The sequence below is a fragment of the Rhipicephalus microplus genome, chromosome X (genome assembly GCF_043290135.1).
Source record: "Rhipicephalus microplus isolate Deutch F79 chromosome X, USDA_Rmic, whole genome shotgun sequence".
NCBI classification, from domain to species: Eukaryota; Metazoa; Arthropoda; class Arachnida; order Ixodida; family Ixodidae; genus Rhipicephalus; species Rhipicephalus microplus.
Genome location: NC_134710.1, coordinates 150,183,982 through 150,211,831, shown reverse-complemented (window position 1 = coordinate 150,211,831; position 27,850 = coordinate 150,183,982). Strand labels below are relative to the sequence as shown.

Sequence of the window (27,850 nt, the reverse complement as noted above, 5' to 3'; positions counted from 1 at the left end):
ACACGAGGGGGATTTAAGCGCAGGATTTTGCCCTGCTAGGCAGGCTAGTCGCTGACCAACATGGTTTAGAAACAGATCAACAAGTATCTCTTCTAGAAGTTTTTAGCGAGGCTCTGTATTGGCTGGCCACGTAAACTTAGCCGTTCGTCTAGTTGTGACGCGATATTAACGTCTGCAACGTAGACATCGGGACTCCGCCTCGAGTTAGCTCAACCTGCCCGAGGTCACCTGCAAGCACTAGCCTCCCGGAGCCACCAGCGTTAACACCGTCGACATCGCAGTCGTGCCAGAACTCTCTTCGACTTCTCGCATCCGATCGTCGGGGACGCAACGCTGCCGGTCATCACACGTATGCCTTCACCTGTTTATATCTTCGAACTTTCTCCTCCGTCGTTCTATTGTTGTTAGTTTGTGTAGTTTGTAATAGTTCTCTCTCGTAAGCTGATTTATTGTTTTTATATGTATTTTTTGAGTTGTATCAAGTGTTGATGTATTTTGTTAGTTGTATTGAAGTGTTGTACTAGATCCCGTGTGCTGCAATATCACTAGAGTAAAGTTTGTTTTGTTTTCTCACGTCTCTGATCTCTTCATGCACTGTCTCTGCTTGCGTACGGAACGAACTAACCTGCTGTCATTCCCGTCGCCGACTTCGCGCTGGCGACGCTAGAGTGGCAGCTTGTAACATTTACTTTCGCTTTGCTGATAGCCTTCTGATCATTAGTGTATAGCCACCGATCAGCTAACGCGGTGGAGTGAGTAATTTTACTATATATTACATTACATTGGCGTGCTTTTAGAATTCACCACCGCACTAATTGTGTACAAGGATTACTTGTACGTAAATTCATTCTCGCTGCGGAAGTACAAGCACAGTTCCTAATTGCAGAAGCCTGTGGTATGTTTGTTTTTCTCATTTACTACGCATTTCAACGTGGCACTTTTGTAGTTGTTTATCAAGCTTTCGAGCCACGTTTGAACTGATGTGGTGTGCGAGCTTCATCGAAAAAAATTGAAAGCAGTGGTCTCCACAGTAAGTCTTTGAGCACTCGCACGACGACTATACGTACACTCGAAGACGGGTAATACGCTGGCTCATGCACGGAACACAACACATCACGGCACTGGTGAGCGCTCCTCTTGACACCCCGCCCGCCTGTGCCGGCGCCACAGTGGCCATTGCGGAACCGTTCGAAGATAGCTTTGTAGTAAACGCGTACCATCACTGTCGAAAGAACGCGGCGGTGGCAGCCTAATTGATCGAGAAACGCCATGACAGCGAAATGGGCTCCGTCATTGACGCGATGTTGGCGCAGAAACTTCACTCAAGCGACGATTCAAGGTATCTCGATCGCTTCCTTGGCAATCTCGAGGAAACGCTCGAGATTTCTTCAAGTGAAGGAAGAGTTTGAAGAGAATGGCGGTTTGTGAATGGGAAAACGCAACTCAAGGAGCGTTTCGAGTGAAGGGTCGAGTCGAGGAGCGTTTGTGAATACGGGGTTAGTATCTACCCAGGTATGCGGTTCTACCCATGCTACCCAGGTATGCCGCTGGTATGCGGGTATGTGCCACAGGTGATTGACACTTAGTATCTACCCAGGAACGAAGAAAACACACATGGGATATTTTAACGCGCGAGCGTGAAGAAATACCCGATATCGGTAGCGTTGACCTGACGAATACAAAGAATAAATGTCAGGGTCCCAGCTAGAATCGAACCCGATCATTTTGCGTCGCAATGAAGCATTTTACCACAGAGCTACATCAGGTCTCAGAATTACTTTTCGAATAGACGCCAATCTTCGTGAACCGCCAATAGTGGTTGCAGTGCTGCCTATTCAATTTTATAAACATTACATACGTACTCCTTTGATACAGCCGTCACGTTGCGTTAACGTCAATTGTAGTTAGTTGCCATGCGCTGAAGTTGATTTATGTAGCAGTGTCCAGGGCCAGCATCCTCGCGAGCATCAGCACTTCATATCAGCTTCTGGTGTAGCTAATACGCGTGTTCCGTTCGGCATCGTTGCGCAAGTGCAAACGACTGGTTATATAAACATCTGCAACTCTTGAACATATGACTGACTGTACGTGAAACATTTGTACATATATTTAGCGTCATTTCATGACGTGTCACTCAATAAAAAAATTGCAACACGGTCACCTTCCCTCCTCGTGTTTCGCATACCGTCGATTCTCAGGTATACGTGGGATCTGCCGAATTCACTTTCATATTGTGTGGGCATGTGCTCACGCTAAGAGATATTGCATAAAACTGTAGCTGAATCCACAAAACTGCTCTTTGATATGTCCCGAACTTCACTAATAATATTGCATCGTGATTCCTCGTGATGATATTGCATCGTGATATTGCCTTGTATTCCGCCTCGTGATTGGCTGGAATAGTTTTTGGCGAAATTTGAGCCCATGGTGATTTTGTTATTAGGTGCCCTGACTATCTTCCTTTCATGTTATTTTTTTAATTGTGTCCTATATATACTCTTTACGATATTATTACACTTACACTCATTATTCTTACATTTCCATCAGTGTCTTAGTTAGGTATACTAGTATAAATACAAAAACAAACAAACAATACTACATGTTCGAAAGCCAGCTGGTGCATGCGCGCGGGTTCTAAACGGACCGTTCTCCGGTTCAAGATGACGCAGACGCCAGCGCGCACTCGGATGTCAGAAACCCGAGCTCAGGAATTACTGCCAGCACCTCCGTCTGTCTGTAAGTGGCCTCTTCTCTCGAGCATTCACTTGCCGCTCGTCTGTGCACGTTCCAGCAGCGAGAGCAGGGCCCGGGTTTTCGGCGCCAAGATGCATTCCAGTGTGGCGTGCATGCATGAGTCGCTGAAAAATCGCGAAACAACAAATTTCGCGCCACTGGAACACGAAAATTACAGCCTTGAAAAGCGCTGGACCTGCTCTGACAAGATGTGGCGACTTATGGTCCGGTACGCGTAATGCCGATATCGACGACATTTCAGCCAACGAACGACAGTCGCGATCAATCGGGGTTCAACTCGACAGGTTTATTACGTACTGAAAGACTACGGAAATATAGGCGTTCATAACAGGCCGGTCACAAGAGCAGAGGGTCAATGCGGAAATTTCTTTTTGCACTTTCGGAAACAACACTAGCCCGGAAACGCCACCCTCAAATAACGGGGTGAAAATGGCTCGCCAGGGAGGCCTGGGATGCGCGCGAGCCGGACGGACCATGGTCTTCGCATGTGCGCTTCGCGGTTGTCGCCCGGGCAGCGATAAAAGGGGCCACGCGTCCATTCCTCACGTCTAGGAGAGGGGCAGATGGAGGGGGGGGGGGCAGCCAGGCAAACAGAACTCCACCGCAGCAGCACCCGGTAAACGTAGCGCAAAGGAAAACAACACTGGCGCGCACCTTAGCGCCTGCCTCCCCACTTCCCTGTTGGCGGCGCCATCCCTTTCAAACGTTAATGCGTTCGCCTTGTTCACCGTCCCAGCCTCCTCCTCAGATCCCTTCCGCCTCGCCACTTTTAGGGCCCCTTTAGAATTTATTTGTTCGCAGATATTCCTGAACCTTACCGTCATCGCGCCTGCTTTGCTTCACCGAGCGTCACATCCCTCGTGTTCGCCATTTTGCCCTGTGTGTATGTGCGATACGTGCGTGCGCAACGGCAGCTCCGTTCCACCATTTCCGTTCGTAAACAGCCGAATTTACGATTCAGCCAGTCCTCCCAACACCTTCTCCCTCTACTGCAGCCCCGCGCCTCCCTTTCAGGCAAGGAAGGCGGGGCGCGATAACAAAGTGCGTATTCTCTCACCTCAAACGGCGAATGCAGGAGAGAGCGCTCTCCTCAGCGGAGTGAATACGTAAACGCACCTCTCTGATCGCAACAAATGCAAGGCACAGCGTCGGGAAGGAGAGTGATGGACAGAAGGCAGCAGAAAACGCACACGGCACACGCGGAGGCGAGGCTGACGCGACATAAACGCACGAAAGGCCCGCGAAAGAGAGGGAGCGAGATAAGTGAAACAGGCGCGCAAAAATATTATACAAAAAGGCCCGGGCGATATTTCAAATTCTGCCCGAGACAACCAGGAAAAGCTGGCAAGGCGTTGCTAGCGCTTCATTTCGCTTATCCGACAAGTACTTTGAATCGACCTCGGTTCCTTTCTTTGCTGCCATCAAGGTATATGGAAATTTGGAGAGCCCAACTCTAGGCACACTGTTAGTTGAGGCGCCACGAAATCACAACCGCAGCGAAGTTGGTCTCACCGCGGCTTATTTAGCGGAGCTTTACGATCACAATTATTGACGAGCAGGCTTTAGGAGAGGGGCGGGCGGGAACATGCTTAGCTGTATCCGAATCGCGCACAATTCCATTCGCAAATTTGGCTTAGAGTTCCCAAGACAAAGATTGAATGTGGCCAATACATAACCCGAAACGTCCTGACTCACAAATATGCAAAGCATACTTTGCCAATCAAAGGCGTCTGAAGAGACAAAGAGGGGAATGGCGTCGGGGATACGCTATCATATTTGGGCGTTTTCGCAATAATAAGTAATTTATTACCTGAACAACAGAGTGACCGTGGGCGGGTATGCAAAAACGAAACTTTTTTGTTGAACTCTCCTTAAGAATGTAAAAGCTTATTCGTCCTCCTCACATTAGGAAAAGCGTCGTCTTGAAACTCAGTACATTGCTACAGTCGATTTACACGGCATTCCAGGTAAAGAAAGAGCGCGCGCACGCACGCACGCACGCACACGCACACGCACACGCACACGCACACACACACACACACACACACACACACACACACACACACACACACACACACACACACACACACAGTAAATACACGGAGATCAAAATAGCAGCTTCGTACACACTATGCATCTCATTGTAATCCTGACTAACGCAGGCACATGATCTCCTGATTTCGATCCACATACAGTGGTGGACGCGAAGCGAGAGTTCAAAGAGACGAGTGACCGGAAAAGCGTCGTGAGCGCATGGATAACAGATGATCGACTGCGCAAGAAGTTGACTGTCATGAAGAGGAGTGAATGTCTCGTTAGCTGTGGTATTGTAAGAGGATCTGCTATACCCAAGAGATTCTCGATTTTTGCGATTATGTACAGACGTAAATTTTAGTCCGTCTTTCCGAATTAAAATAGATTAGGTCTGGGCGTTGCCTGAGGAAAACATAAGTATGATAAGAGAGATGCTGACGAAAGGTAGAGATGGGGCAGTGAGGAAGGAGCGAGCTGCGCGCAGACAAAGAGTTCAAGCGGCGCGCACCGAATCGCACCCGAACGTGTGCCATTTGCACGGGCCATACGACGCAGAGCCCCAAAACTGGCCGGGCCTAGTTTGAGAATGACGAGACGCCATACCAACCGGTGGAAAGTATCATTACGGCCATTACGTCACGTCCGCGTCATGCATTTCCACGTCGCTAGACGGGAAGAGTGAGGCGATTTGAAGCAATTAAAAATGGGGACTCACCCAGAACATGTAAAGCGTGAGACTGCCGGGAATATTCCGGCAAAAGGAGAGGGGACCAGAAGTGGTGCGGTTACGCAAAGCATGGGGCAAGAAAGAAACAGCGCGGAACGAGAGATTTCTGATGAGGAACGTCCCTCGAAGTAGACCCTTCAATCGACACCATTGAAGGCGGCGGGGCGAGACCCGTTGGACGAGGCACGCGACGACGCCCGAAGAACGTGCGCAGGCACTTGACAGTGGCGTCGTTGTGCCCCCTCCCCAACTCGCCGCGCGGAGAGGGGGGCGGATGGGACGGCGCGGCCTTTCCGACACGACGATTATGATCCCTCACAATTACCGGCTCCCTCCTGTTCCTGTTTGTTCATCTTTCTCGTCTCCTCGCGACATCCAGTGTTTGATTAGAGGACGGGCCCGCAGAAATGCATACGTGAACCATAAAAAGGACGCAAGCGCTGACAAACGCAGCAGCAGGCCGGAGACATGTATACATAGAGTGATTCGACCCACTCCGCGGACCCCGGAGCGCCGCGACAAGGCCTCAGGCTGCTCCCTCGCGCGGAGGGGGATGTAAGCAAGGGCAAGGGAGCGGGGCTTCGCCTCTTTACGGCATCCGCGCGCGCTCGCCCCGCGACAGTCGATAAAACGGGGCAGCATTTTCCGTGCCACTACAGCGACAATGCGGACTCTGTCGAATGAGACGCCGCCCTCCCCATCGTCCGGGCGCTGTGATTCTTCAGCGCTCCCCGCAGCATATTCGCCCCACTCGCCGAGGAACGTATTACATTTGTGTCTATGCACTGAAGCGCAAGGTGAGGACATAAAAGCGGAGGCAGGAGAAAGAACGAACAATAAAAGGAAGGATGGCGCAATAAATGGAAAGAACAGGGGAATAAAAGCAAGTGATATGGTGCGGGCATTACATGAGGGGCGAAACGGGACCTTGTCGGGTAGCAGCTTCGAAATACAAGTTTGAAAGCGAGGCCTCCCTGTCCCTCTTCTGGCAAGGGAGGGAAAAAAAGCGAATACAAGTTGGATGAAATTGTCGATTCTTCCACCTCACTCGCATCAGCTTCTAGCTACAACGATGAATGACTCAGCGTAAACAGAAAAGAAACGTGAGAGCTGTTTCCATTATTAATAAGAATAATAAAAGTCTTACTAAAATAAAATAACGCCGAAAAACGTCATATAGGCGCGTTGAGCGAACAGAGGAGAGAAGAGGGAATAGAAGCGAGGCCTCGGGATAAACGGTTCCCGGAAAAAGCAGCAGTGACAGGTTGCACTGCTGAAATCCGAGGGGGGTGGGGGGGGGGATTGGCAGCGGACAAAGCACGCGCATTGGAGAGGTGAACACGGGAAGCAGAAATCGCAGCGAATGCATTGTGTACTAAGCGAGACCTGTGACGGCGCATCATGCAGCGCCAATGACAGATTACACCAATGCCCGATGCACGGTCGCAGATGAATCGCAAACACATCCCTAGGTGAGCACCCTTCTGAAAGGAGCGAAACGCAAGAGAGGGCCCAGTAGTCCGCGCACGGCTAAGAAGCCGTGCGCGGACGTCTATCTCTCAGAGAGGTACACTATCAATGAGAACAGACAAATAATGCCAAGGAAAGTATAGGGGACGTTATAAGAAGTAACTGTAATGTAAATGTGAAGAAAAGTGGACGATAAGGTTCCTTGCCACCGGCAGGTGGCCGAACCTGCGACCTTCGAATAACGCGTCCGATGCTCTACCACTGACCTACTGTGGCGGTCATTCCCCCTCGTCCACTTGATGGTGTATATATATGTGCACTTAAACGTGGGCGCGTTAGTCAGCGCCACCTGTTCCCATTACGGCGAGTGTGGAACCATTCATTGATTGATATGTGGGGTTTAACGTCCCAAAACCACTATATGATTGCGAGAGACGCCGTAGTGGAGGGCTCCGGAAATTTAGACCACCTGGGGTTCTTCAACGTGCACCCAAATCTGAGCACACGGGCCTACAACATTTCCGCCTCCATCGGAAATGCAGCCGCCGCAGCCGGGATTCGAACCCGCGCCCTGCGGGTCAGCAGCCGAGTACCTTAGCCACTAGACCACCGCGGCGGGGCGGGAACCATTCATTTTATTTTACCTGTAGTGCGTGATCTTACTACGAGACGGGACCTGACCAATTATCCCTTGCGTACCACCTCAAGTCATTATGTTTGCCACAACGAGACCTTTGTTATGAGTAAGGAACGTGTAAATTTAAGGCCAGTGGCAAGTTAACTTTGGTCCACTTTTAAATATTCACATTTACACTACAATTACATCTAATAACGTCACCTATACTTATCTTGTCATTATTTTTCTGTTAGTTTTCGTTATTATTGTATCTAACAAAGAAAAACAGCTCCTATGTTTACACTGTCCTTCATAGATAGATACACAGGTACACATACCACGTATGCATAGCAGCCGTTCAATCCACGCCGCTCGAAATGCAACGCATTCGATGGCGATGAGTCTGAACCACGCTAATTTTTTCCCACAATTATTTTAGATGTTCGAATTGAACTATGCGCTTTTTCTTTCCACGTGCATATTAACACTTGGTGACACCGTATAAACGTAAGGAATTGTTTAACACCGTATAAACGCAAGGAAATTGTTTTAAAGTATTCTGTATCGTATTGAATTGTCGGTGACGCTTAAAGTTTTTTCCTTCGTTTTATGTAGCCGATATATATAGAACGTTTCCGTAAGCCTCAGAAGATTGTCTTGAATCAGAACTTCTGATTCAAGACAATTTCCCGACATAAGTATCCGGGATACTTGTTTCCCCCACTTGCAGATATGTTAGTTTTATTATTTACCTCTTTTTTTTTTTGTCCTTCGAAAACTGGCGACTACCACACAGCACACACACTTAAAAAATGCTTGCACCCTCTTGGCGGCGGCGGCGACTTAAATCTGGGAAATGTTATATAAGAACGCAAAAACTGGTCGCCGAATACATTGAAACTTCTGAGGTACTGCCATGCACATGCACATGCACGGGGAGTCGGGGAGATTAAACGGCTGCGCCGAGACGAACCGGAGTCTTGCACATGAATGTTTCGATACAAAGCCTACCCGCCACGGAGGTCAAGTGGCAATGATGCTCGACTACTGACCCGAAGGTGATGGGATCGAATCACGGCCGTGGCGGCGGCATGCTCGAAGCCCATATGCTTCACGTTAGAGAACCCCAAGTGGTGGAAAAGTCCGGATCCTCTACTGCGGCGTCTCTTATGATCATATCGTGGTTTGGGAATGTTAAACCCCACAAATTATTATATTATAATGAATATCAAGCCCGAGTTTGGCATCACTAGCGTTAATATCAGATCCCTCCCCCCCCCCCCCCCCACTGCATAGATTCATGCACACCAATGACATTGCACGTCCCGAATGATCACAAGACCAGAATGCCGGATTATTTGTTTCAGTTGAGCCTGCGCATCGCTACTTTTCAGACGGCCCCGTCTAAACTAAGCCGACATTTTACGTCCCCCCTCCTTTTAACGCGTGAAGACGCCAAGATAATGAAGAGAAGGTAGAACAGCTCCTTAGCCCACATAACTACCGGCCGGACAGCGTCGTTTGCTACAATAAGTCCGGAACGACCCTATACTGGTGCCTCGTGCTCGGCTCACATGCGTCACAACAGAATGCGCGAGTTTAGCTGTGACAAATGCGAAGAAACCGATGCGGGGACAAGCAGTTTCCGAAGCTCAACTTTGTAATCCTACTATCATTTAAGAAAATGTGCCACAGCTTCCAGACGTTAATTGCACGCCGTTCATATCGCCGTCATGCTCAAGAGAAATTTATTACTGTACAATTTACAGGGTGCCCTATTATCTTTAGCCAGGGTGTAAAAATATGCCGACACACGCACTTACGACGCGACCAAATGCATGTTGCTGGCCATTGTCTGGAGCGAATAACACTATTTTCGTGTTCTGATCAATTGTTTAATTAGACTCTTTTAACTAACTTATGAAGGAACGAAGATGGGTAAAAAATTTCAGTGATAAAGTTGTAGATAGGTTTGCAAGACGTTTCATTAGCTAGTTTCGAACTTTATATCAGTTAACTATTAGTGTTTTTCTGCTAACTTCAAATGCCTGCGAAATAAATAGGAATAATAGCCCTACGTGGTCAAAATTTCCCGAGCCCTCCACTACGGCGTCTTTCGTAATCATATGGTTTTGGAACGTTAAACCCCACAAATCGCGTTTTCGATGGAGGCGAAAATCCTGTAGGCCCTTGTCCTCAGATTTGGGTGCACGTTAAAAAGGCCCAGGTGGCCGAAATTTCCAGAGCCCTCCACTACGGCGTCTCTCATAATCATATGGTAGTTTTGTGACGTTAAACCCCACATATCAATCATAAGTTAAATCCACCAAATCAATCACCAATCAGTAAAAAAAAAATACCACGTGGCAACCCAATGTCGCGCGTATACGCGCGCCGTGATTCTAGTGGCGGCACCGGTTCATGACAGTGGTAAGCAGTCACAGGGGTTATCGCTTTTGTGGCTGATAGCGAAACGTGTTCATCGCAAAGCCACCACCATCGCTGCGGCCCTGTGGAGACCGCACAATCGGGCAAATTTATGGTCGTACATACGCGGAACGTGAGGGAGCACTAGAATCATCGGGCACACTGGCGCGCGAGCGGGCTTGTCACATGGTATATTTTGCATTTCGCGGACATCTGCAGTTTGTAGGAAAACACTAAAAATTAACAGACATAAAGCTCTAAACTGCCTAATCAGACGCTTTGCGAACCGATGATCAACGTTATCATTGGAATGTCCGGCCAATTTTCGTTGCTTAAAAAGTTAGTTAATAAAGGTGACCTAATTAGGCAATCGATCAGAACACAAAAAATAGTCTGACTCACTCCAGGTAACAGTCAGCAACATGCATTTCATCGCGTCGTCATTGCGTGTGCCGGCATATTTTTAAACTCTGGCTAAAGATAGCTGGATCACCATACTGTCTGGTTGCCTAACCTCGAAATCCTTATTATGTATGTCATAAACTTCACTAACTACAATGAGGATGCCACTATAGAAACTCGGGTCATATTACCTTCCAAAGGCTCAGAGGACTGAATGTTGGGCGAGTTAGTTCACCAGGGAACGCTGCCGCGCAAAATAACGATAACGCCAGACAAAGGAACTCGCCGTGCCGCGCTTCTTCATCTTGTGTTATCGTTGTTTTGTGCACAACCAATGTAACTCCAAAAGCTTACTTTCATTATCTAGCAAATTGCTGTTGGTTGCTTGGTTTACGTGGCTTAACGGCCCAAAGTGACTAGGGCTATGAGAGACGCCTCAGTGGCTGGCTTGGGATAAATCGAACAGTTTTTTCACATGCACTCACGTTGCACGTGCAGTATAGCAATTCGCCTGTATTGAAATACGACCGCAGCTGCATATATCGTGTATCTCAACTATAATTCACATTGTTACAAAGGGGATCAGTCTACGCGAGGAGAATCAAGTGAATTATGTTTCCACTCAGTGAAATACGAACCCGTGGTTTCTTGTTAATGACATTTAAGTAGTTAATTATGACACGTTATCTAAGCAATCTAAGTTGATAAGTTATCTAAAAATATATTCTAACCATGATATTGTCAACCAGGCAATTGAACGCAACTTTAATAAATGTCTAACTAGAATGCTATCAGCAGTATATATATTACGTGCCGATTTTTCCCCGACTGAGATATAGTGACTGCAATACTTTAGAAAAATTAAAGGCAAATAAAAACCGAGAATTTAAAAGCGAGTGTTTCTATTTAGCGTGCCTTTAGTTGAAATTAAAATGCACGAGAAAAATATACATATGCCGGTAGTCTTTCGAAATTTACTGCCGTGACTAAACAAGACGGACACCCCTTATTGCCCCAGACTGCTGTTTACAAGGCGGTTTCCTCAGTGTTGGATTGTTTGTAGCATACCGCAGATTCACCTGCCACAAGGGAAGACGGCGTGGCACTTGCACGACCAGTTCACATAACGTAGCAGCCTTTATTAACTGCAGTATTCTGTTCCAGACATATCCGTTCCAGTATCCGTTCCATGCCATCCTCTATTAACTGCAGTATTCTGTTCCAGACATATCCGTTCCAGTATCCGTTCCATGCCATCCTCGCATGAACGTTGCTCAAAACAAAGTTCCAATTTTCGATCACTATACGACAGGTCGATTTCATGAGCCTCACTAGCGCAATGCACAGATCCACTTCCGCTCCTCTCATGGAAACGGAAAGCCACCAGGTGAGAAAAGGAAACGGAGAAGACAGAACGAGGGGAGAGCGTACGCATACACCGCAACCTGTTGCCAGCGCTTGGAACTAACCGCACGCAGTAGTCCCACTGTTTTCGCTGAAATTAGGCCACCAGCGGACTGTTCGGGCAGGGCGATGTCGGGTCGCCCGTTGAGCCGCCTTTTCCCCTCCATGCGACCGGTAGTGCTCAATCTAGCGCAGACGAAAGTGCTCGTCCATCAAGATCAGATCGGGAAGGGTCAAGCCGAGCGGTTCTCACGCACCGACTCCGGAATTTTCCCAGTACAATTCAAGCAGTGCGAGCGGGCAACCCGGAGTGCGTTAAGACGAGCCGCCCCGTTTTATGTATACGTATAACTCTCGGCTGCCTGCTCTATAGTACACTGTTGTGCTTCTTGTATCACATGTGCATGCCATAATGGAACTCACTAAAGTAAATGCTGTTACTTGGAAATACTCTTACAATGAGGACGCCTGTGCTTCAGCACAAATTGGTGCAGGTGCATTTGTTATACCGCTGAATGTTATTCTCCGAGTATATAGTTGTTTAGAGTTTCCCGAAAACAAAAACAAACAGTACGAGGGGAACGTGTTTCAGTTCGCACTGCATCGCGCAACATGGCAATATTCGCCCCGTCTCTCTCTCTTACATTCGACGACTGTCATCGGTCATGCACAAACACTTCGCTGCATGATATATATATATATATATGAAACACGGTGTACCACGCAAACGCATTCTTGGAGATATTGCACTGCATATATACCTCAAGCTTGGCTAATTATGAGGAGGCAATAAATCAGCCGATTGTTGGCCAATCTACTCCCGGTACACGCCTTGTTTCGAAAGCTCTTCATGAAAAACAGCGCTATAGCGCTGTTTCTTTATGCATATATATATATATATATATATATATATATATATATATATATATATATATATATATATATATATATATATATATACAGAAGAATAACTTCGGTTGCCGCAAGGTTATAAATATGAAAGTAGATGCGCTTTCACATAACAACTGTTTATTGTGCTGACGTTTCGACGGGAACCCCGTCTTTTTCAAGGCATAATGCCTTGAAAAAGACGGGGTTCCCGTTGAAACGTCGGCACAATAAACAGTTGTTATGTGAAAGCGCATCCACTTTCATATATATATATATATATATATATATATATATATATATATATATATATATATATATATATATATATATATATATATATATATATATAGTTCTTTAGGTTGTCATTTGCCGTGCTCATCGTTGGTAGTGCACTGCATGACGTTCTCGTTTCTCGTTACCTAAGTGAGCCCCGCACTGACGTACACGTAACGCACTATTGTGAGCACAGAATATTGACTCACAAGCTCGAGAAGACCACAAAAAGGTCGCGGCAGAGAAGCTGAGGTTACGAACGGGAAAATAAATGTTCCCGTTCTATCTCCAACGACGCGTTCACTCTCTTCTCACAGCACACGCACTCCTCCTGTGTCCTTTGCCAGAGACAACTTTTTTAGTTGCGAGTTGTATGAAACTGAACCATCCGGAACATGCGTGCCGACTTGCCATTATCCGTTCGAGGCAAAGCTTTCTGTAATTAAAGTTGTGCCCACGGCACGGATATATAGGTAAGTGCGCCACGTCTCATGACAACTCCACGTGATGTATATACATGTAGTTCCGCAGTTATGGCATGCACCTGTTGCGCAAAGGGTCATATCTCGGAACTATAGAGATCACTACCAACGCGCGGCTTATTGTTCGACAGCGATAGCTTCGCCTATCGCAGCGATATCGCGGGTAAATACTGCGCGTAATGCTGCATTAGTTAGTCTTTGCATCAGGCTATAGGGAGCGCACAGACCGACGCAAACAATACCGAGGAAGGCACAAGTATACACCTTACAAAACACCTTACGAAAGTAGGCCATCGTGAGCGCTAACGGTCAGTATACACATGGAAAGAAATGGTGCAGTGCAAAGTGCCAATCGTTGCCCGTTACGTATAGCACCTAGAGCTCTTTTCGTCGAATAGACGCTATACCAATCAAATGCTTTGTGAGTCGTTTCTCCAGACCTTCGATATTGCGAAAGACGCACCAGAGTAGCGGAATAACATGAAAACGCAATCGCTGCACTGTCCGAAAATACACGGACTGCAGGACGACGGTGTTGCAAGGTGAGGAGGACCATAAGTTACGCAAATGACGAAAAAGTCGACAGCGAAAAAGACAGAGAAAAACAAAAAGCTCTAATGAGAAACACACGAAGGGGTGACAAAAATGACCTTTGACTATACCACAACGAGTAAGTTTATTCCGCGCCATATCAATCCAACAGGTATGAAATATAGTTGTACTATAGTTAACAACTAAACTAAGGGCGTAGTCCGTGGCTGTTTCGTGGGCTTAAGCTTTCTTGCCAAATGATGTTTCGCGGCACCAGAGGTGCTGCAAGTGATTAATGACGAGATAAGCTTGTGCGCATGTATAGCGCCGCCAGGCTCTATCTCACTGCGTCGCATTGCCCCACTTTGTTTAGAGAAAAAGAAAGAGAGAAAAAGAAAATTCTGTAGATTTTCTGAACGCGTACGCAATGCATGGCCATAGTACCGTCGCGGTGGCCGCCTCTCCCTCGGGTACTAACGTCAAGCCACGACATGAACCGCTATAGTGGGAAACCACCTGCGGGACAGATGAAAAATTGTCGCGATAGGCGGCAAGCACACGACAGTGACAGACGCTTTGCCCCCCCCCCCTTTTTTTTTTCCACTTCTTGGTTTTTGAAACACGAAAGAAAATTATATGTGCGTTTTATTTCTATATTTCTAACAGAAAAATAATTTTTTTCATCACAAGATGTATAACTTATGAAAAAAAAAAGTACATATAGCTGTTTATTTCTTGAGATGCTTATACACGTGTGTTCATACGTACGCCCCGAACGATATCGCCGATGAATATGAAGAAGGCGCCATTTGATTCGGTACCATGAAGTTTAATTAGAATGTGCAAAACAGCCCCATCGCATTTGATGACGACGCTGATGACGATGAGATGATCAATGCCAAGCTACGCAGGGGAATCTGCCAAGAGTCGGACGGATCATAAGGTCTTGTTATTTTTTTTATATCCCACCAGTGGTTACGGTGCCATAAGTAAAAAAAAGTTTTTGTTAATGAATGCCAATTTTAGACTACTAAGCAAACCACGTTGCGTAACCTTAAAAAGGAACAAAATGAATTATCCGTCATTCCTGGAAACTTTCAGAGACAATTCTTGAAACACCCTACAGCCTTTAACGAAGAGGCGAATAGGCAGTATGCGAGAGTGCAAGAAATGTGCGAAGCATGGTTAGCTCGAGCAGCTGCTATGTTTAGAGTTTCAGTTGAAGCATATGAAAAGTGCGAAATAATGCTAAAAAAGTTGTTGGTCGTAACAGGAAAAAAACTAGGTTATGCCGGTTCACCGACTTCACTACCCATCAAATAGAGTTTAAAAAAGAAAAAAAAAGAAAAACCCCAGCTCCACTTTGTGACAGCCGTCAAACTAGCGAAGCTGATGCGCCCTCTCGTCATGGTATCGCATCTCCATGTTTTACAAGTCTTTTCTGAATATTTCTGAATTTTACCCCCATTCATCAGACATTAAATTTTGTTCTCAATGTTTCCCAGTTTACACTAAGGATTTATTCTACAGGTTAACCCACGTGAATCTCGCGCGACGATATGCTCACTCACGACAGCGTTGAAACCAGTATACGATAAAGTCAGGGTGGCGATTGCCTATACCACAAAGGCCTTTTCGAAATTACTGCTATTGTGATGCCTTACGGTTGCTTGTAAGCCTACGCATTATTAACCATGCACCTGTAGATCGAGGCGCTACCTGTAAGCACGATGAACTGTGCTTACAGTGCAGTCTTTCTCTCCAGCTCACGAGCTGCAGAGAAGGCTAGCTATACCGTCGTGTCGCACCGTATACTTGCGTTCCATATTTCCGTAACTTGCTAAAGCTCTCTACAATCGCGGCTGCCCTGAAACTCAATGAGCATTGCAAGCACTGCCGCTGTGCACGACATGCCGACCTCGCCAAAGAAGTTAGGCATGCAAGGGGTCGTTACGTGTATATAAACTGCCACCATATCCACCCGCCTCTTTGACGCCACTCCTGCCACAATGCAGCCCTTTCCCTTCTTCTTAGCGTGCCACTCTCGCCAAAACGGAACACCACGTGACCCAGCGGGAAATCTCAGCGTGAAGACCAGAGACAGCAACAAATGACAATAACAACAATTATAACAATATTAAGTGGGGTTTTGCGAACCAAAACCACGATACGATTATGAGAGACGCCGTCGTGGAGGGCTCCAGAAACGTCGACCATCTTATACACTGACATCGCATAGTACACAAGCCTCTATATACCATTTCGCCTCCATCGAAATGCGACCACCGCGGCCGGAATCAAACCCGCGACCTTCGGGACAGCAGCATAACCACTGCTCCACCGTGGCGGACGAATACGCAAGTGAAGTCAGGTAAAACGTTTTCAGGCCATGCTGCCAAAGGAATATACAGGATAGCGGCCTGGGAACTTCTGAGCAGCCCTGTGCGTGTAGCCTTTGCCAACATACAGCCATAAAGTGAACCTTTGAAATATAACACAAAAGCCGTCCGATAAAAAGTGGAAAAACATAACAAAATAAAGCTACTAAGTAATAAAAGAAAAGCAAGGTGGTCATAAATATCGCAATAAGCACATATCATTTATTAAAAGTTTAGAGAAAGCTAGTATATCATCAACAGCTAATTTCCACTTTCTTAGCACCTTATTTTGGAAGACAAAGGTACTGTTTAGAACACTATATCGTAGGAGAACATGTTACATACTGTTTCACTGTATGATCAGTAAAGCGAGTGGCAGGATTACGCTGTACATCGGCCGAATTACACTTGAGTGTCGCCCCTCTGCGGATTATGAACTTAAAGACTGAGTAGCGATGGTGTTCACCATGTAAATAACTGGCAAAATATCCTGGTTTATATAGAACAAAAAGTGGACGGTGATCGCATGTCATCGACCCATTTCGAAAGACGTGACAAAAGAAATAATCACCTGAAACTGTATCCCAAACGTAGTGTGTTTTCTAAGCGGCAGTACTGTTACAGACTAATAGTCTCAATAACACAATGACGTTCGCCTGTGAGCATTTCCACGAAGTTCCATAAAACCAAAGGAGAACAAGGTGTGATTGGCACAAGACGTAATCAGTGTATGCAAATGAGCTGATGATTAGGATCAGGATTTTAACATTTTTAAGGAATATTCCACGCGCCATATTTTGAAGAGCTACAGATCAGGCAACAGACAGACTGGTGCAATGCGAGAAATACTGACTTGTTGCGTAATTCACATTTAGTACAGAACAACCAACACGTTTAGGAGAGAACTACGAACAAGGAATATGTCGCTTTGCTTCGACGCGCGGGAAAGAAAAAAGCCACGCGTTTAGGCGTAATAGAATGAAAGACGCGTGTACTCACTCACTCACTCACTCACTCACTCACTCACTCACTCACTCACTCACTCACTCACTCGGAATGGTGTTAAGCGCATTCTTCGCCCATTGTTTTCGAAAATCGCAATGCCTGGTCCTTCGATTATGCCGTCTATTGTTCTCTTCTTACGCCATGGCTTTGTTCTGGCAACGCGTAGCTTGCTGCGACATTGTGCTCTTGTCTCCGTGGCGCTGTCGGCATGGTCTCGCGTTGTTGCTTGTGCGCGGCGTCCCTCCCGAATGTCACTAGTTCTCGAAGTGTTATGCGCGCACGCCCGCCTCAAAGCAACGAGAAACGCAAGCCCAGTGTATAGTGTCCCTAGCAGCTCAGGTTTCGGCAACACGGCGGCAGGCAGCCAGGAGAAGCCGCTATCACAGCGCGTGTCTAATCGAACGCGACGAGATGCCAGGCGTGCGCGCCTCCTGCTAGAATAAACAGTGGTCCTCGAACGCAATGATGCTCCAGGCTGATTCGATCGTCGTTGTTTTTCTATGCGAAGGCGGAGAAAGATTGGCGTGGAAATTTGAGATAAACACTACGGTCACGTGGAACAATTGAATCACAGTTGCACATACAGTGATATAAATGTTTTTTCTTCTTTATCATGTTCATACACAATATGTAAACAGTTTGTCCTCATCCGTAACATCAAATGTCAACACCCTCCCCCCCTCCCCCCCCCCTTTTTTTGTCGAGATGGGCCATCTGGAAACAAACTATCTCATGTACGTTTATTCGCGATATAAACAACTTTTCAACATCATAATTAGAGAACAGAATGCATTCCCATCATTGTATATTCGAAGTATTAAATATTTACTTGAACAGTTGCTGCAGCCTAAGAGAAATGCTAGCTAGCTAGCTAGCTAGAAAGAAAGAAAGAAAGAAAGAAAGAAAGAAAGAAAGAAAGAAAGAAAGAAAGAAAGAAAAAAGAAAGAAAGAAAGAAAGAAAGACACCTAGCCAGCCAGCCAGCCAGCCAGCCAGCCATACAGACAGACAGACAGACAGACAGACAGACAGACAGACAGACAGACAGACAGACAGACACATAGATAGACAGACAGACACATAGATAGACAGACAGACACATAGATAGATAGATAGATAGATAGATAGATAGATAGATAGATAGATAGATAGATAGATAGATAGACAGACAGACAGACAGACAGACAGACACATAGATAGACAGACAGACACATAGATAGATAGATAGATAGATAGATAGATAGATAGATAGATAGATAGATAGATAGATAGATAGATAGATAGATAGATAGACAGACAGACAGACAGATAGATAGATAGATAGATAGATAGATAGATAGATAGATAGATAGATAGATAGATAGATAGATAGATAGATAGATAGATAGATAGATAGATAGATAGATAGATAGATAGAAAGAATGAGAATATGAAATGGCGGTGTATAAAGGCCGGTTCCAGGAATAACATGCACAAAATGTGTGCCCAGGAGATTAGTAAAGACTGAGATTGCCTTCAACTTGAAGAAAGACAAGGCACAGTTAGTCCAGCGAGAACATGCCACTCTAGATGCAGTCAGTGGACGAAACAGATTAATGAGGCAAGTGCGCTAGAACCATTATGCAGATTGGCAACTAGAACATAGCGATGACATACAGATACTGCATGAGCCTTCTTCTAAACTTAAACGTCCCAGTAGCAAATGACCTAATAAAAAGCAACAAAATATCAAAGCCTATACCTAGAGGGACAAGATAGGCTCGTCAGAACTGTCATAGCATACTGTACATTATCACCAAGAGTATCGCCACGTAACGCTTACTAGGAAAGGGAAAGAGAAGTATGTACAACTAAGCTTCAAGGGTTCTGCAAAATAAGTTTTCAGAAGACGGAATAACGGTAGGTTGTGCTCGAAAATCTTGCAAAGCTATGCCCAGCTTTGTATGCAACGCTTCGTTAGATTAACTGCACGAGAGACTTAAAAGGTTGCCAGTGTCATACGAATGCATAAAAACGGGCTAAATTGAAGATAAAATGTACTCTTGAATTTACCGTCGTTCAATTAACTGATAAATGCCATCAGCAAGTAATGTTGAAGAATGCGGAGTGCAATTAACCTTTCCACATGCATTACGAAAATGCGTATTATTTCATAGAGATACTGGTAGTCATACTCAAGTAAGCGTCCATTAAATCATTATAAATGATCCGTAAATACTACACATCTACCTTGACTCTTCAGTCCGTCATTATTGTGTGAGTCACCCGAAGCCTTGTAAAAACACATCAGAACCATTTCTTTTCAGGTCGCCAGTTTTGCCCATGTATAATTATGTTAAAAATATACTTGACTAAAAAAATGACCAATTTATGTATTCCCACTGCCGAAACGCCTAATATATGATGCGTGTACTGCCGGCAGGTTCTACTCTGACACATTTTTTAGGCCCCCTGCGCCACCTAGCGGAGGCGTCGCGAAGCATGCACGTGGTGCATTCCATAATGAGGCGGGTCTCATTCCTATCAAGAAGGAAAAAATTAACCTGTTTTTTTCATTAAAAACGGAATATGATTACATAAATCCCTCGTGACCCAAGCTGGAGTGACAGGGTCTTGCGACAAAGTATCTGCAAAAATAAAATCACTCTTGTCACTGTTGCCAGCACACACAAACACGACCGCGGCTAGGCATTGAAAAAAAGAAAAAAGAAAAACTCCCATAGAAATATTTTCAACTGTGTTTTCGGTATAACCGCAGTAGGATAACGCATAACGGGAGGTACATTCTTCCTTGCACGAGATAATACAAACGGAACAACTAAAAATATGTTTTAGGAAGACCTGATTCGTATAGTAATTTTAAGAGCAGCATGCAGAACACTGACCGCGCCAGCAGTGAACTAATTTCTGCACTGCGTCTTCAGGCTGCAACGCGATGACGTACCGAAACGTCAGTCAGCTTTACTTCATGACCCAACGGCCAAATCCAGCCCTGTTAGCGACAAATGAGCAGCATGCAGCTCGATCTCTGACTGTAATGTGTCACGGTACACATATGTCGCTGAAAAGCAATTGCAATGCAGCAGGTCGATGGTGGTTCGAATAAAGTGATAGCAGAACTAAGAAAATAAATGTAAGAATGAGACACACTTGACATCTCCCAACCCCCCACGCCATTTTTTATAGAAGAAGAGTGTGGGCAGAGTAAGACTCAAGCATCACGTACAACAAACATTCCATGTCGTCGAAGCAACTTCGTTTTGGAGAGTTACCGTAGCTGTGGCATTACACGTACGCGTCCGCTTCAGCTACGGGAGGTGCGGGGTTCGATCACCAGTGCCGGCCAGCCACCCATCGATTATTAAACAGGGTACAGACGGGCTTCGCGGCGGTGACGTGACGCCCCGTGGTGAAGCCAACTCTGCCTGGAGGACTTCCTACCCATAGCGCGGGACCCGGGGTTGTTTCGGAGAGCTGCTGCTTGTTGGGTAAGTTGGCGCATACTTAGTAAACTATAAAAAAGAAGCCACAAAACGTCGAAATCGCAAAAAAGCAGAGCGGCAGAAACAGAGACAGAGAGGGAGAGAGTGCCACGTCTCTGCTCTCTGTCTCTTTATCTGCCGCTCTTATTTTTTTCGATTTCGACGTTTTGTGGCTTCTTTTGCAGGCAACTTCATTTCCTCATTCACGCCATTTGATGGCGCGAAATGCCGCCAAGATTGTCGCGCTCAGGCGAGTGTGACGGCGTGAATCACGCGTGCCGGCTTATACCGTATATATACATACTTGCAAAATACGGCACGCTCGTTGTAGGAATGCGGCCTTCAGCTTTTTCACTCCCACCGTCTGCGTCTGCGAATGCAAGGTTTTTTTCTTTCTTCAACAGCCCAAACTAGCAGATGTAGTATTTCAGAGGGAACAAAAACCGCCACTTGAGGCATGACGTCGAAGTTAAGAATAAGACGCGCGGTATCTATGAATGGTCCTGCTTCATGTCCTCTTTGGCTCTCAGACACTTTAATTATAAAACAGGAGTAAAGAAACACTCACCACATTAAAAACTTTTTGTTATTGTACTTACACAGTTTTTCGAGTACTTCTTTAATCCTGCTACGTCATGATTTTCCTTTCCAGGCGGTAAGCCAATTCATTTTGAACAAAGTTACAAGTAAGAAATGATATTTTGGACGTAAAGTTCGCGCGCTAAGGAGGAGTTCGTCAGTTTGAAGTCGTATAGTATAGCACAGCGGATGTAAGTTAAAACACCGGCAACGTCAAGCGATCACAGTATATATCTCATAGAATAGCAGTAAAACACATGCGCTTTATACCAAACGCTTTGGCGAAGACAGCCATAAGATGCTTTAGCACAACTTATTGCAACAACAGAAGTGATTTCTTCACATTTCGAGTCTTATACTTGCGGTAGGTGTCAGGCATAAATGTAGAGATTGGAACCGATTCACTCAGGGAGGTGATTGTTAATTAAATAAGTGAATTGTATAAATTCCCGTGAGAAAATTAGGTACTATGAAAAAAAAAAAAAAACCCAGGCCTGCGCAGAACGCGCCGCACAGTACGTCACTACGATAGCTAGAAGAGCGGCCTTTCAGAGCCTTTTCTAAACACTCTTAGGGTAACTGCTACACGCACACTCCTGTGTAGCCACTACACCATAAATAAAATCATAATTTTTGTGTAGTATAGGCCAGCATTCACTATGCTATCCTTCGTCATTATTAAAAGAAGCGTGGTATCCGCTGCACGCTTGGTAGGAATTTTGTGCATTTTTTTTTTTTGCAGTGGCTGACGACGGTGAAGAATTATGCCTGAAGTGGGTGCCTAAAGCGCCACAGTTAATAGGTGATCAAGAACAAGTTTTCTAATGGGTTGCAGCATTGGACGACCCACTCGTTATGCAATTTGGATTGCATGACGCCTGGCTGTTCCTTTAATGTTCTAAACCAATTTATTGCTCATATTAACGCGATTCCTTTCCCGACATCAAACCCGTCTAAGGCCAGTTCAGAAACGTTTTTGATGTTCTCCGCCACAACGGATCAGTCGGCTTCCAGCCGAGGTGCTGCTCAGGTTTCTACCAGCAGCAATGAATACCGCATCGTACGTCCAACCCCGCCTTCCCACTGGTATAAGCTCGTCGCCGACTCCGTTTTTTCGGCGTGCAGACCTTACTGGTCGTCCACACCGAGCGCAGGGCTTTCAGATGCTCTCCGGAATATCATAGAGCTTACACCTCGACTGGACAGTTTCAAATGTCCCATGTTTGGATGGTGACTTGCAGGAGAGCTTTAGCGAAAATGAAGCTTGTAACTTGGGGTGAGCTTTTTGTTCGAGGTCGAAGTTGTGTTGTGATAGACCCTGAGTCCACGGAAGTTAAAATAAGGTTATTATGGCTCCCCGAAAGCTTAGAAGATATTTATGCGCATGAAGCCCTGCAGTCACTCGGAAAGATCAAGTCAATTGCAGCGGACACTTGGAGAGTGTCAGAGATAGAACATATGCGCACCCTTAATCGAGATGTCATTTTGGGACTCGCGGACGGAGTCCGTGTGTCCGACATCCTACATCTACTCTCGGTTTGCGGTCTTCAAAGCCTCGTGCTCATTCCTGGCAGATCACCGTTATGCCTGCATACGCTGTAACAGAGTAGGACACATTCGTCGGCACTGCCGGACACCACGCTGTGAGGATTGTCGAGGGTTTGGACACACGGCTGAAGAATGTGTGGCGACGTATGCCAAAAAACTGCGCCATGGCATACGACCACCTGACGACGCTTTGCAACGTAAGTCCTTGAAGCAACTGGCGACCTTCCACGTGCCGTAGTTGCTGAACCCTGTGCTGCCGACAAAGACGAGGCTAATGACTGTGCTGTAGCGGAGACGTCCGAACGAGCATCGAAAGAAGATGACGCGAAAGACAGCGGTGAAAAGCTGGTGGTCCCTACATCTGGGTCAGCCGACACTCATAAAAAAAAAAAAAGCCGTGGAAGCAGTGCTGATATTGAATCATTATATACGGAGATGACTACTAACGATGTGTGAGGATGCACCGACGCTTCTATAAGTAAATGCCGAGCATCACTAAACTCCGTGACAAGCGAGGAAAGCGACTCGACTGACTGTCCTCGTCAGTCACATAGTCGCAAGTCATCACGGCCTGCAGGAAAGTGCAGACGCTCAAGATCAAGAAGGCCGGGTATACGATCATCCCATTTGGCTGCTTAGATTGTCTTTGCGCGACGCCACTTCATGGCAGCCCCGCATCGGTGGTCTATAGTAGCTAAGGTACTCGGCTGCCGATCTGCAGGACGCGGGATCGAATCCTGGCTGCGGCGGCTGCATTTCCGACGGAGGCGGAAATGATGCAGGCTCATGGGCTCAGATTTGGGTGCACGTTAAAGAACCCCAGGTAGTCGAAATTTCTGGAGCACTCCAATACGGCGTCTCTCATAATCATATAACGGTTTTGGGAAGTTAAACACCACATATCAATCAATCAATCAATCAATCAATCAATCAATCAATCAATCAATCAATCAATCAATCAATCAATCAATCAATCAATCAATCAAACATAACTTCATGGCAGACGAAAAACGAATACCGACCCCTACAGAAATTTTAAAGGTATGTGTGACCGTGTAGTATAGGTGTTCGATGTTATAGGCCACCTTTAGAAACTGTTTTACAGCGAAATGATGAAGCCCAAAAGGCCCTGGCGAAATATGCTAGCCAAAGTGGCCTGTTCCGAGTGGTGTAAGAAGGGTCGACACCCTCGTACGACAGAGATTGGAATGAATGTTCACAGAAATGAATATATACAATTTTCCGCATATTGATCAGCAGCAGATACACAGCGGCAAATGCAGCGACCAAGATTGTCCCAGAAGCGGATAGAACATTCTGGTATCTTCCCCAGCGTTCCTCATCAAATGCAAGCAAAATCGATGGGGGACGCGACAGCAATGTATTAGCGCACAGTAAAACAGTTGTTCAAAGCACAGAAGGAGAATGAATCCTATAAAGTGAGAGTTCGGCTTTTCTGCGCTCGATGGTGTTGTTTCTTGAAAGAGCACCAAGGATCTTTTAGCTGCAAAACACACTTGGCAATACACGCTGTTCGCTTTTCTAGACTGCCCGTTTTATTCTTTATTAGCTCTGTTTGTTTTTTCTGAGGAAGAGGTCTATACATCTACGCACTTCTTTCTTTTCTGCAGCGTTTTTACTCTTTAGATTATTCATTGTTATACTCGTTGATATATTGTTTAAGTTCCACTACACCATACGGTGTCTCAAGGAAGGCAGAGACTTAGTAGCCCAAGGCACCAGAAATGAATATAATAAAATGAAGAAAGAAAAGACAGGACAAGAAACGTGGTGACTAGAAGAAGCCCGATGAAAAGAATGGGGGAGTTTCCCGACAAACAGAGACGGAGATTCATCAACGCTGAGAGTTTTCCGCCGCTGCTCGCATAAAAAGACCTAAACAGTTGGGTTCATTGCAGGAAAATCGACGAGGAAGCCAGAAACCTGCTGCACAAACTTGAGGCATAAAACAACAAACGATGTGAGAGCAATCGCGCTTTTTTTTGTTGGTGTTGCTCTTGAAAGCGCCCGTGTTTTGTCATTGTGAGAGTGAATAGCATCGGTTGTGTACGCACAGATAACTAACGATAAGACGCTCAAGAGATTAAGAGTAGCACAAGCGGGCTTCGATAGCTCCCAGAAACAAGTGCAGCTTCCAAGGGCGCTTGATTTTTGTGGACAGAGGAAAGCAGATAAATAAACAAATAGATTCTTCCGCCCGAAAAGAGCCATGCTGACGGAACAACTTCAGCAAGCCAGTCTCTCAAGCCAGTAGCGGGTCTTTCGAAAGAGTAACGCATTGAAATTTCTTCGAGCTGCTATAGCTATTTCATTATGAACCACAGAGGCTAGCATGACGACGTCATCTGGTGGCGTACATTCTTGAGAGTGGCTGAGGCACAGAAACACACGGACCTGAGTTGTCCGATTCCTGAATTCTTGTGTCATGAAATATTAATTACAGGTGTCTCGATAAAAAAACATCAAGAGTATATATCGATACGTGAACACGATAAACACGATTCAGATTTTCACCCAGACGTCACATCAGTGGAGAATGCCATGTCGGGCAGTAAGGTTCATCGAACGTGAATGAAGATACTTCACTCTGAAGGCCGAGAATATTCTGCGAGTTCTTCCAAAATTTACTGCGTCAGTATTGCTATAATGACGCAGTACGCACGCTGAAACACAACATTTTGACACCACCCTAAGCTCTTCCTTAAGGCACACTATATACTGAGTTCTTTACGTCTAATGTTGAATTTCAATGACGAAATCGAAGCAAGTGTGTTTTAACGGCAAAATGAAGTGTTCCAATGAGAGAGTCGAAGTCGATTCAGAGCGAGAGTGACTCCAAGGAGCAGGAAAAGTTGCTCCAATAAAATTGGCGAAGTGGACCGGAGCTCCGAGTAAGAAAGCTCCAGTTCCTGCACGAACAGTTGATCGGATCATGTCACCGACACTGAAACTACTACGTAGTGGCGATTCGATAGAACTTGACAGCAGAATCAGCGGAATGGAATACATATATGCAATGTATTCAGGGCAACTCAAGGACTTTCGCTTCCTCATTGCTTCCATACTTGCCTCAGTGGCGCAGACTGTGTTCCAATCACGGATCTGGAGGCGTTGCTCTACTCAAGAGTCGAGTGCTCGCACACTGAGTCCATCAGCTGTTTCGATCGGAATTCAACATAAGGTTGCAGCTGGTCCGCGTCGTAGGCGACATGTCGCCTCGGCTAATACGGGTAACATAACCAATTGATCAGCGTCATTGGTTCAAACATAACTGATTTTGATAGTTAAAAGACAACTGATTTGAGCATAAACTAAGCCCTTCTCGAGGTAGAACGTTCGGATGGTTATCAGTATACAACAGGCACATACAAGGCAATGTGAGCGCGAAACATTGTACTTCAGCAACCCAGTTATAAATTTTCAGCACAGACATCACAGTGCTGTTACTTGACCTCATTTATTATAAATACTCTTCACAAAGACGTCAATAGGAACGAAATGTGTAAACATAGCACTCATAATATCGAAGCTCGTACTTTTCGGCAGCATGTTCTTTGGATGGTTTTTCACTCGCTCGCTAGAAGGCGTTTTTGAGGCACCGATTATACATGTCTATCGGCTAAGCAAACACGGCTGTGTAATGAAGAGTACAAAGACCGACATTTACAGCCCTATACAACCATTTCAAATCGCACTCTTCTGGCTAAAAGCATTCTCTTTTGACAATGTCAGCGAAGTGAAGGAAACAACGCAGATAAACGGTGTCTCCAGTTCAGACGCTTAGACAAGTTGTTTATCAATCAATCAATCAATCAATCAATCAATCAATCAATCAATCAATCAATCAAGTTGTTTCTGTTAGCGTATATAGTAGCCATCGTATCGGCAAAGATTACCATAAATAAATACGGTTTAAATATGCATGGTGTTCAAGATAGTCACAATCTTGTCTGTTGTCACAGCCAACAGACAAAGGTTTTGCACAGCGATATGTGACTTATCGTTGGTTCCTTTTCTCATAATGCAATGGCGGTCTTCCCCGCTCAAGAGACTCCGCACCTTTATTTATAGGCAACAAGTCGCGCCAACGAGTAGTTTGCCGAATACTTTCTTCCAGACAGGCAGCTTTAGTCACCTATCTTGCTGAAAAGAACAGAGGGGATAGCTTTCTTGACTCACCTGTTGTCCTTAGAGTTGTTGTCTCTATACACAAACCCTTCCCAGTTACACAACCGTCGCGCGCCATGAACTCGTCGGACACGGTGTTTTCAGAATCATCACTGCGTTTACACACAAATGCCAAATCGAATGAAGCATTCACCATTCAGTTTGTGACAACCAGGGAGGTAAACCAACGCACGTCAACAAATGCTACTGCTTGGCTTTGCAGACCATCGACGCACAAAGTCACGGTCCATATCATGTTTTTTCGTTGACATTTACCCTTTCTCACTGCTGGGTGGCCTCTATGGTTAAGCGTCATGGCTATCCAAAAGCTTCCCCCTATCTCTTTGCTCTCTGTCCCTTGCTTTGCAGCCTCTCTCTCCGTCTCTCTCTCTCTCTCTCTCTGTCTCTGTCTCTCTCTCTCTCTCTGTGTGTGTGTGTGTGTGTGTGTGTGTGTGTGTGTGTGTGTGTGTGTGTGTGTGTGTGTGTGTGTGTGTGTGTGTGTGTGTGTGTGTAAGCGAGCAGCCGGCCACGCACGGAGACATGTCCGATGTATATTAGCAGGAACATTCAGTGATGCGCAGCGAGCAATAAAACAACAGTAATACGAGAAAAGGATTATCAGACACTAAATCAGTGAGCTGCTTTGAATTAGGCCTGCATA

At 45.8% G+C, this 27,850-nt stretch overlaps 1 protein-coding gene and 1 long non-coding RNA gene across 7 annotated transcripts in view; one reads left to right on the top strand and one right to left on the bottom strand.

Annotated features, from left to right (window-relative positions):
• Window positions 1-27,850, bottom strand: part of LOC119177026 (TOX high mobility group box family member 3) — a 564,847-nt gene that overhangs the window by 271,480 nt on the left and 265,517 nt on the right. Inside the window, exon 1 of one of the 6 annotated variants that reach the window (XM_075877990.1) lies at window positions 5,504-5,527. The exons of the other annotated variants lie outside the window; for them this stretch is intronic. Within the exon in view, the coding sequence (XP_075734105.1) occupies window positions 5,504-5,512 (9 nt within the window). The 5' untranslated portion in view covers window positions 5,513-5,527. Of the gene's footprint in view, window positions 1-5,503; window positions 5,528-27,850 lie in introns of those variants that run through there. 6 annotated transcript variants of the gene reach the window in all.
• LOC142775824 (uncharacterized) overlaps window positions 1-27,850 on the top strand; it is a 272,279-nt gene that overhangs the window by 138,144 nt on the left and 106,285 nt on the right. The window lies entirely within an intron of this gene.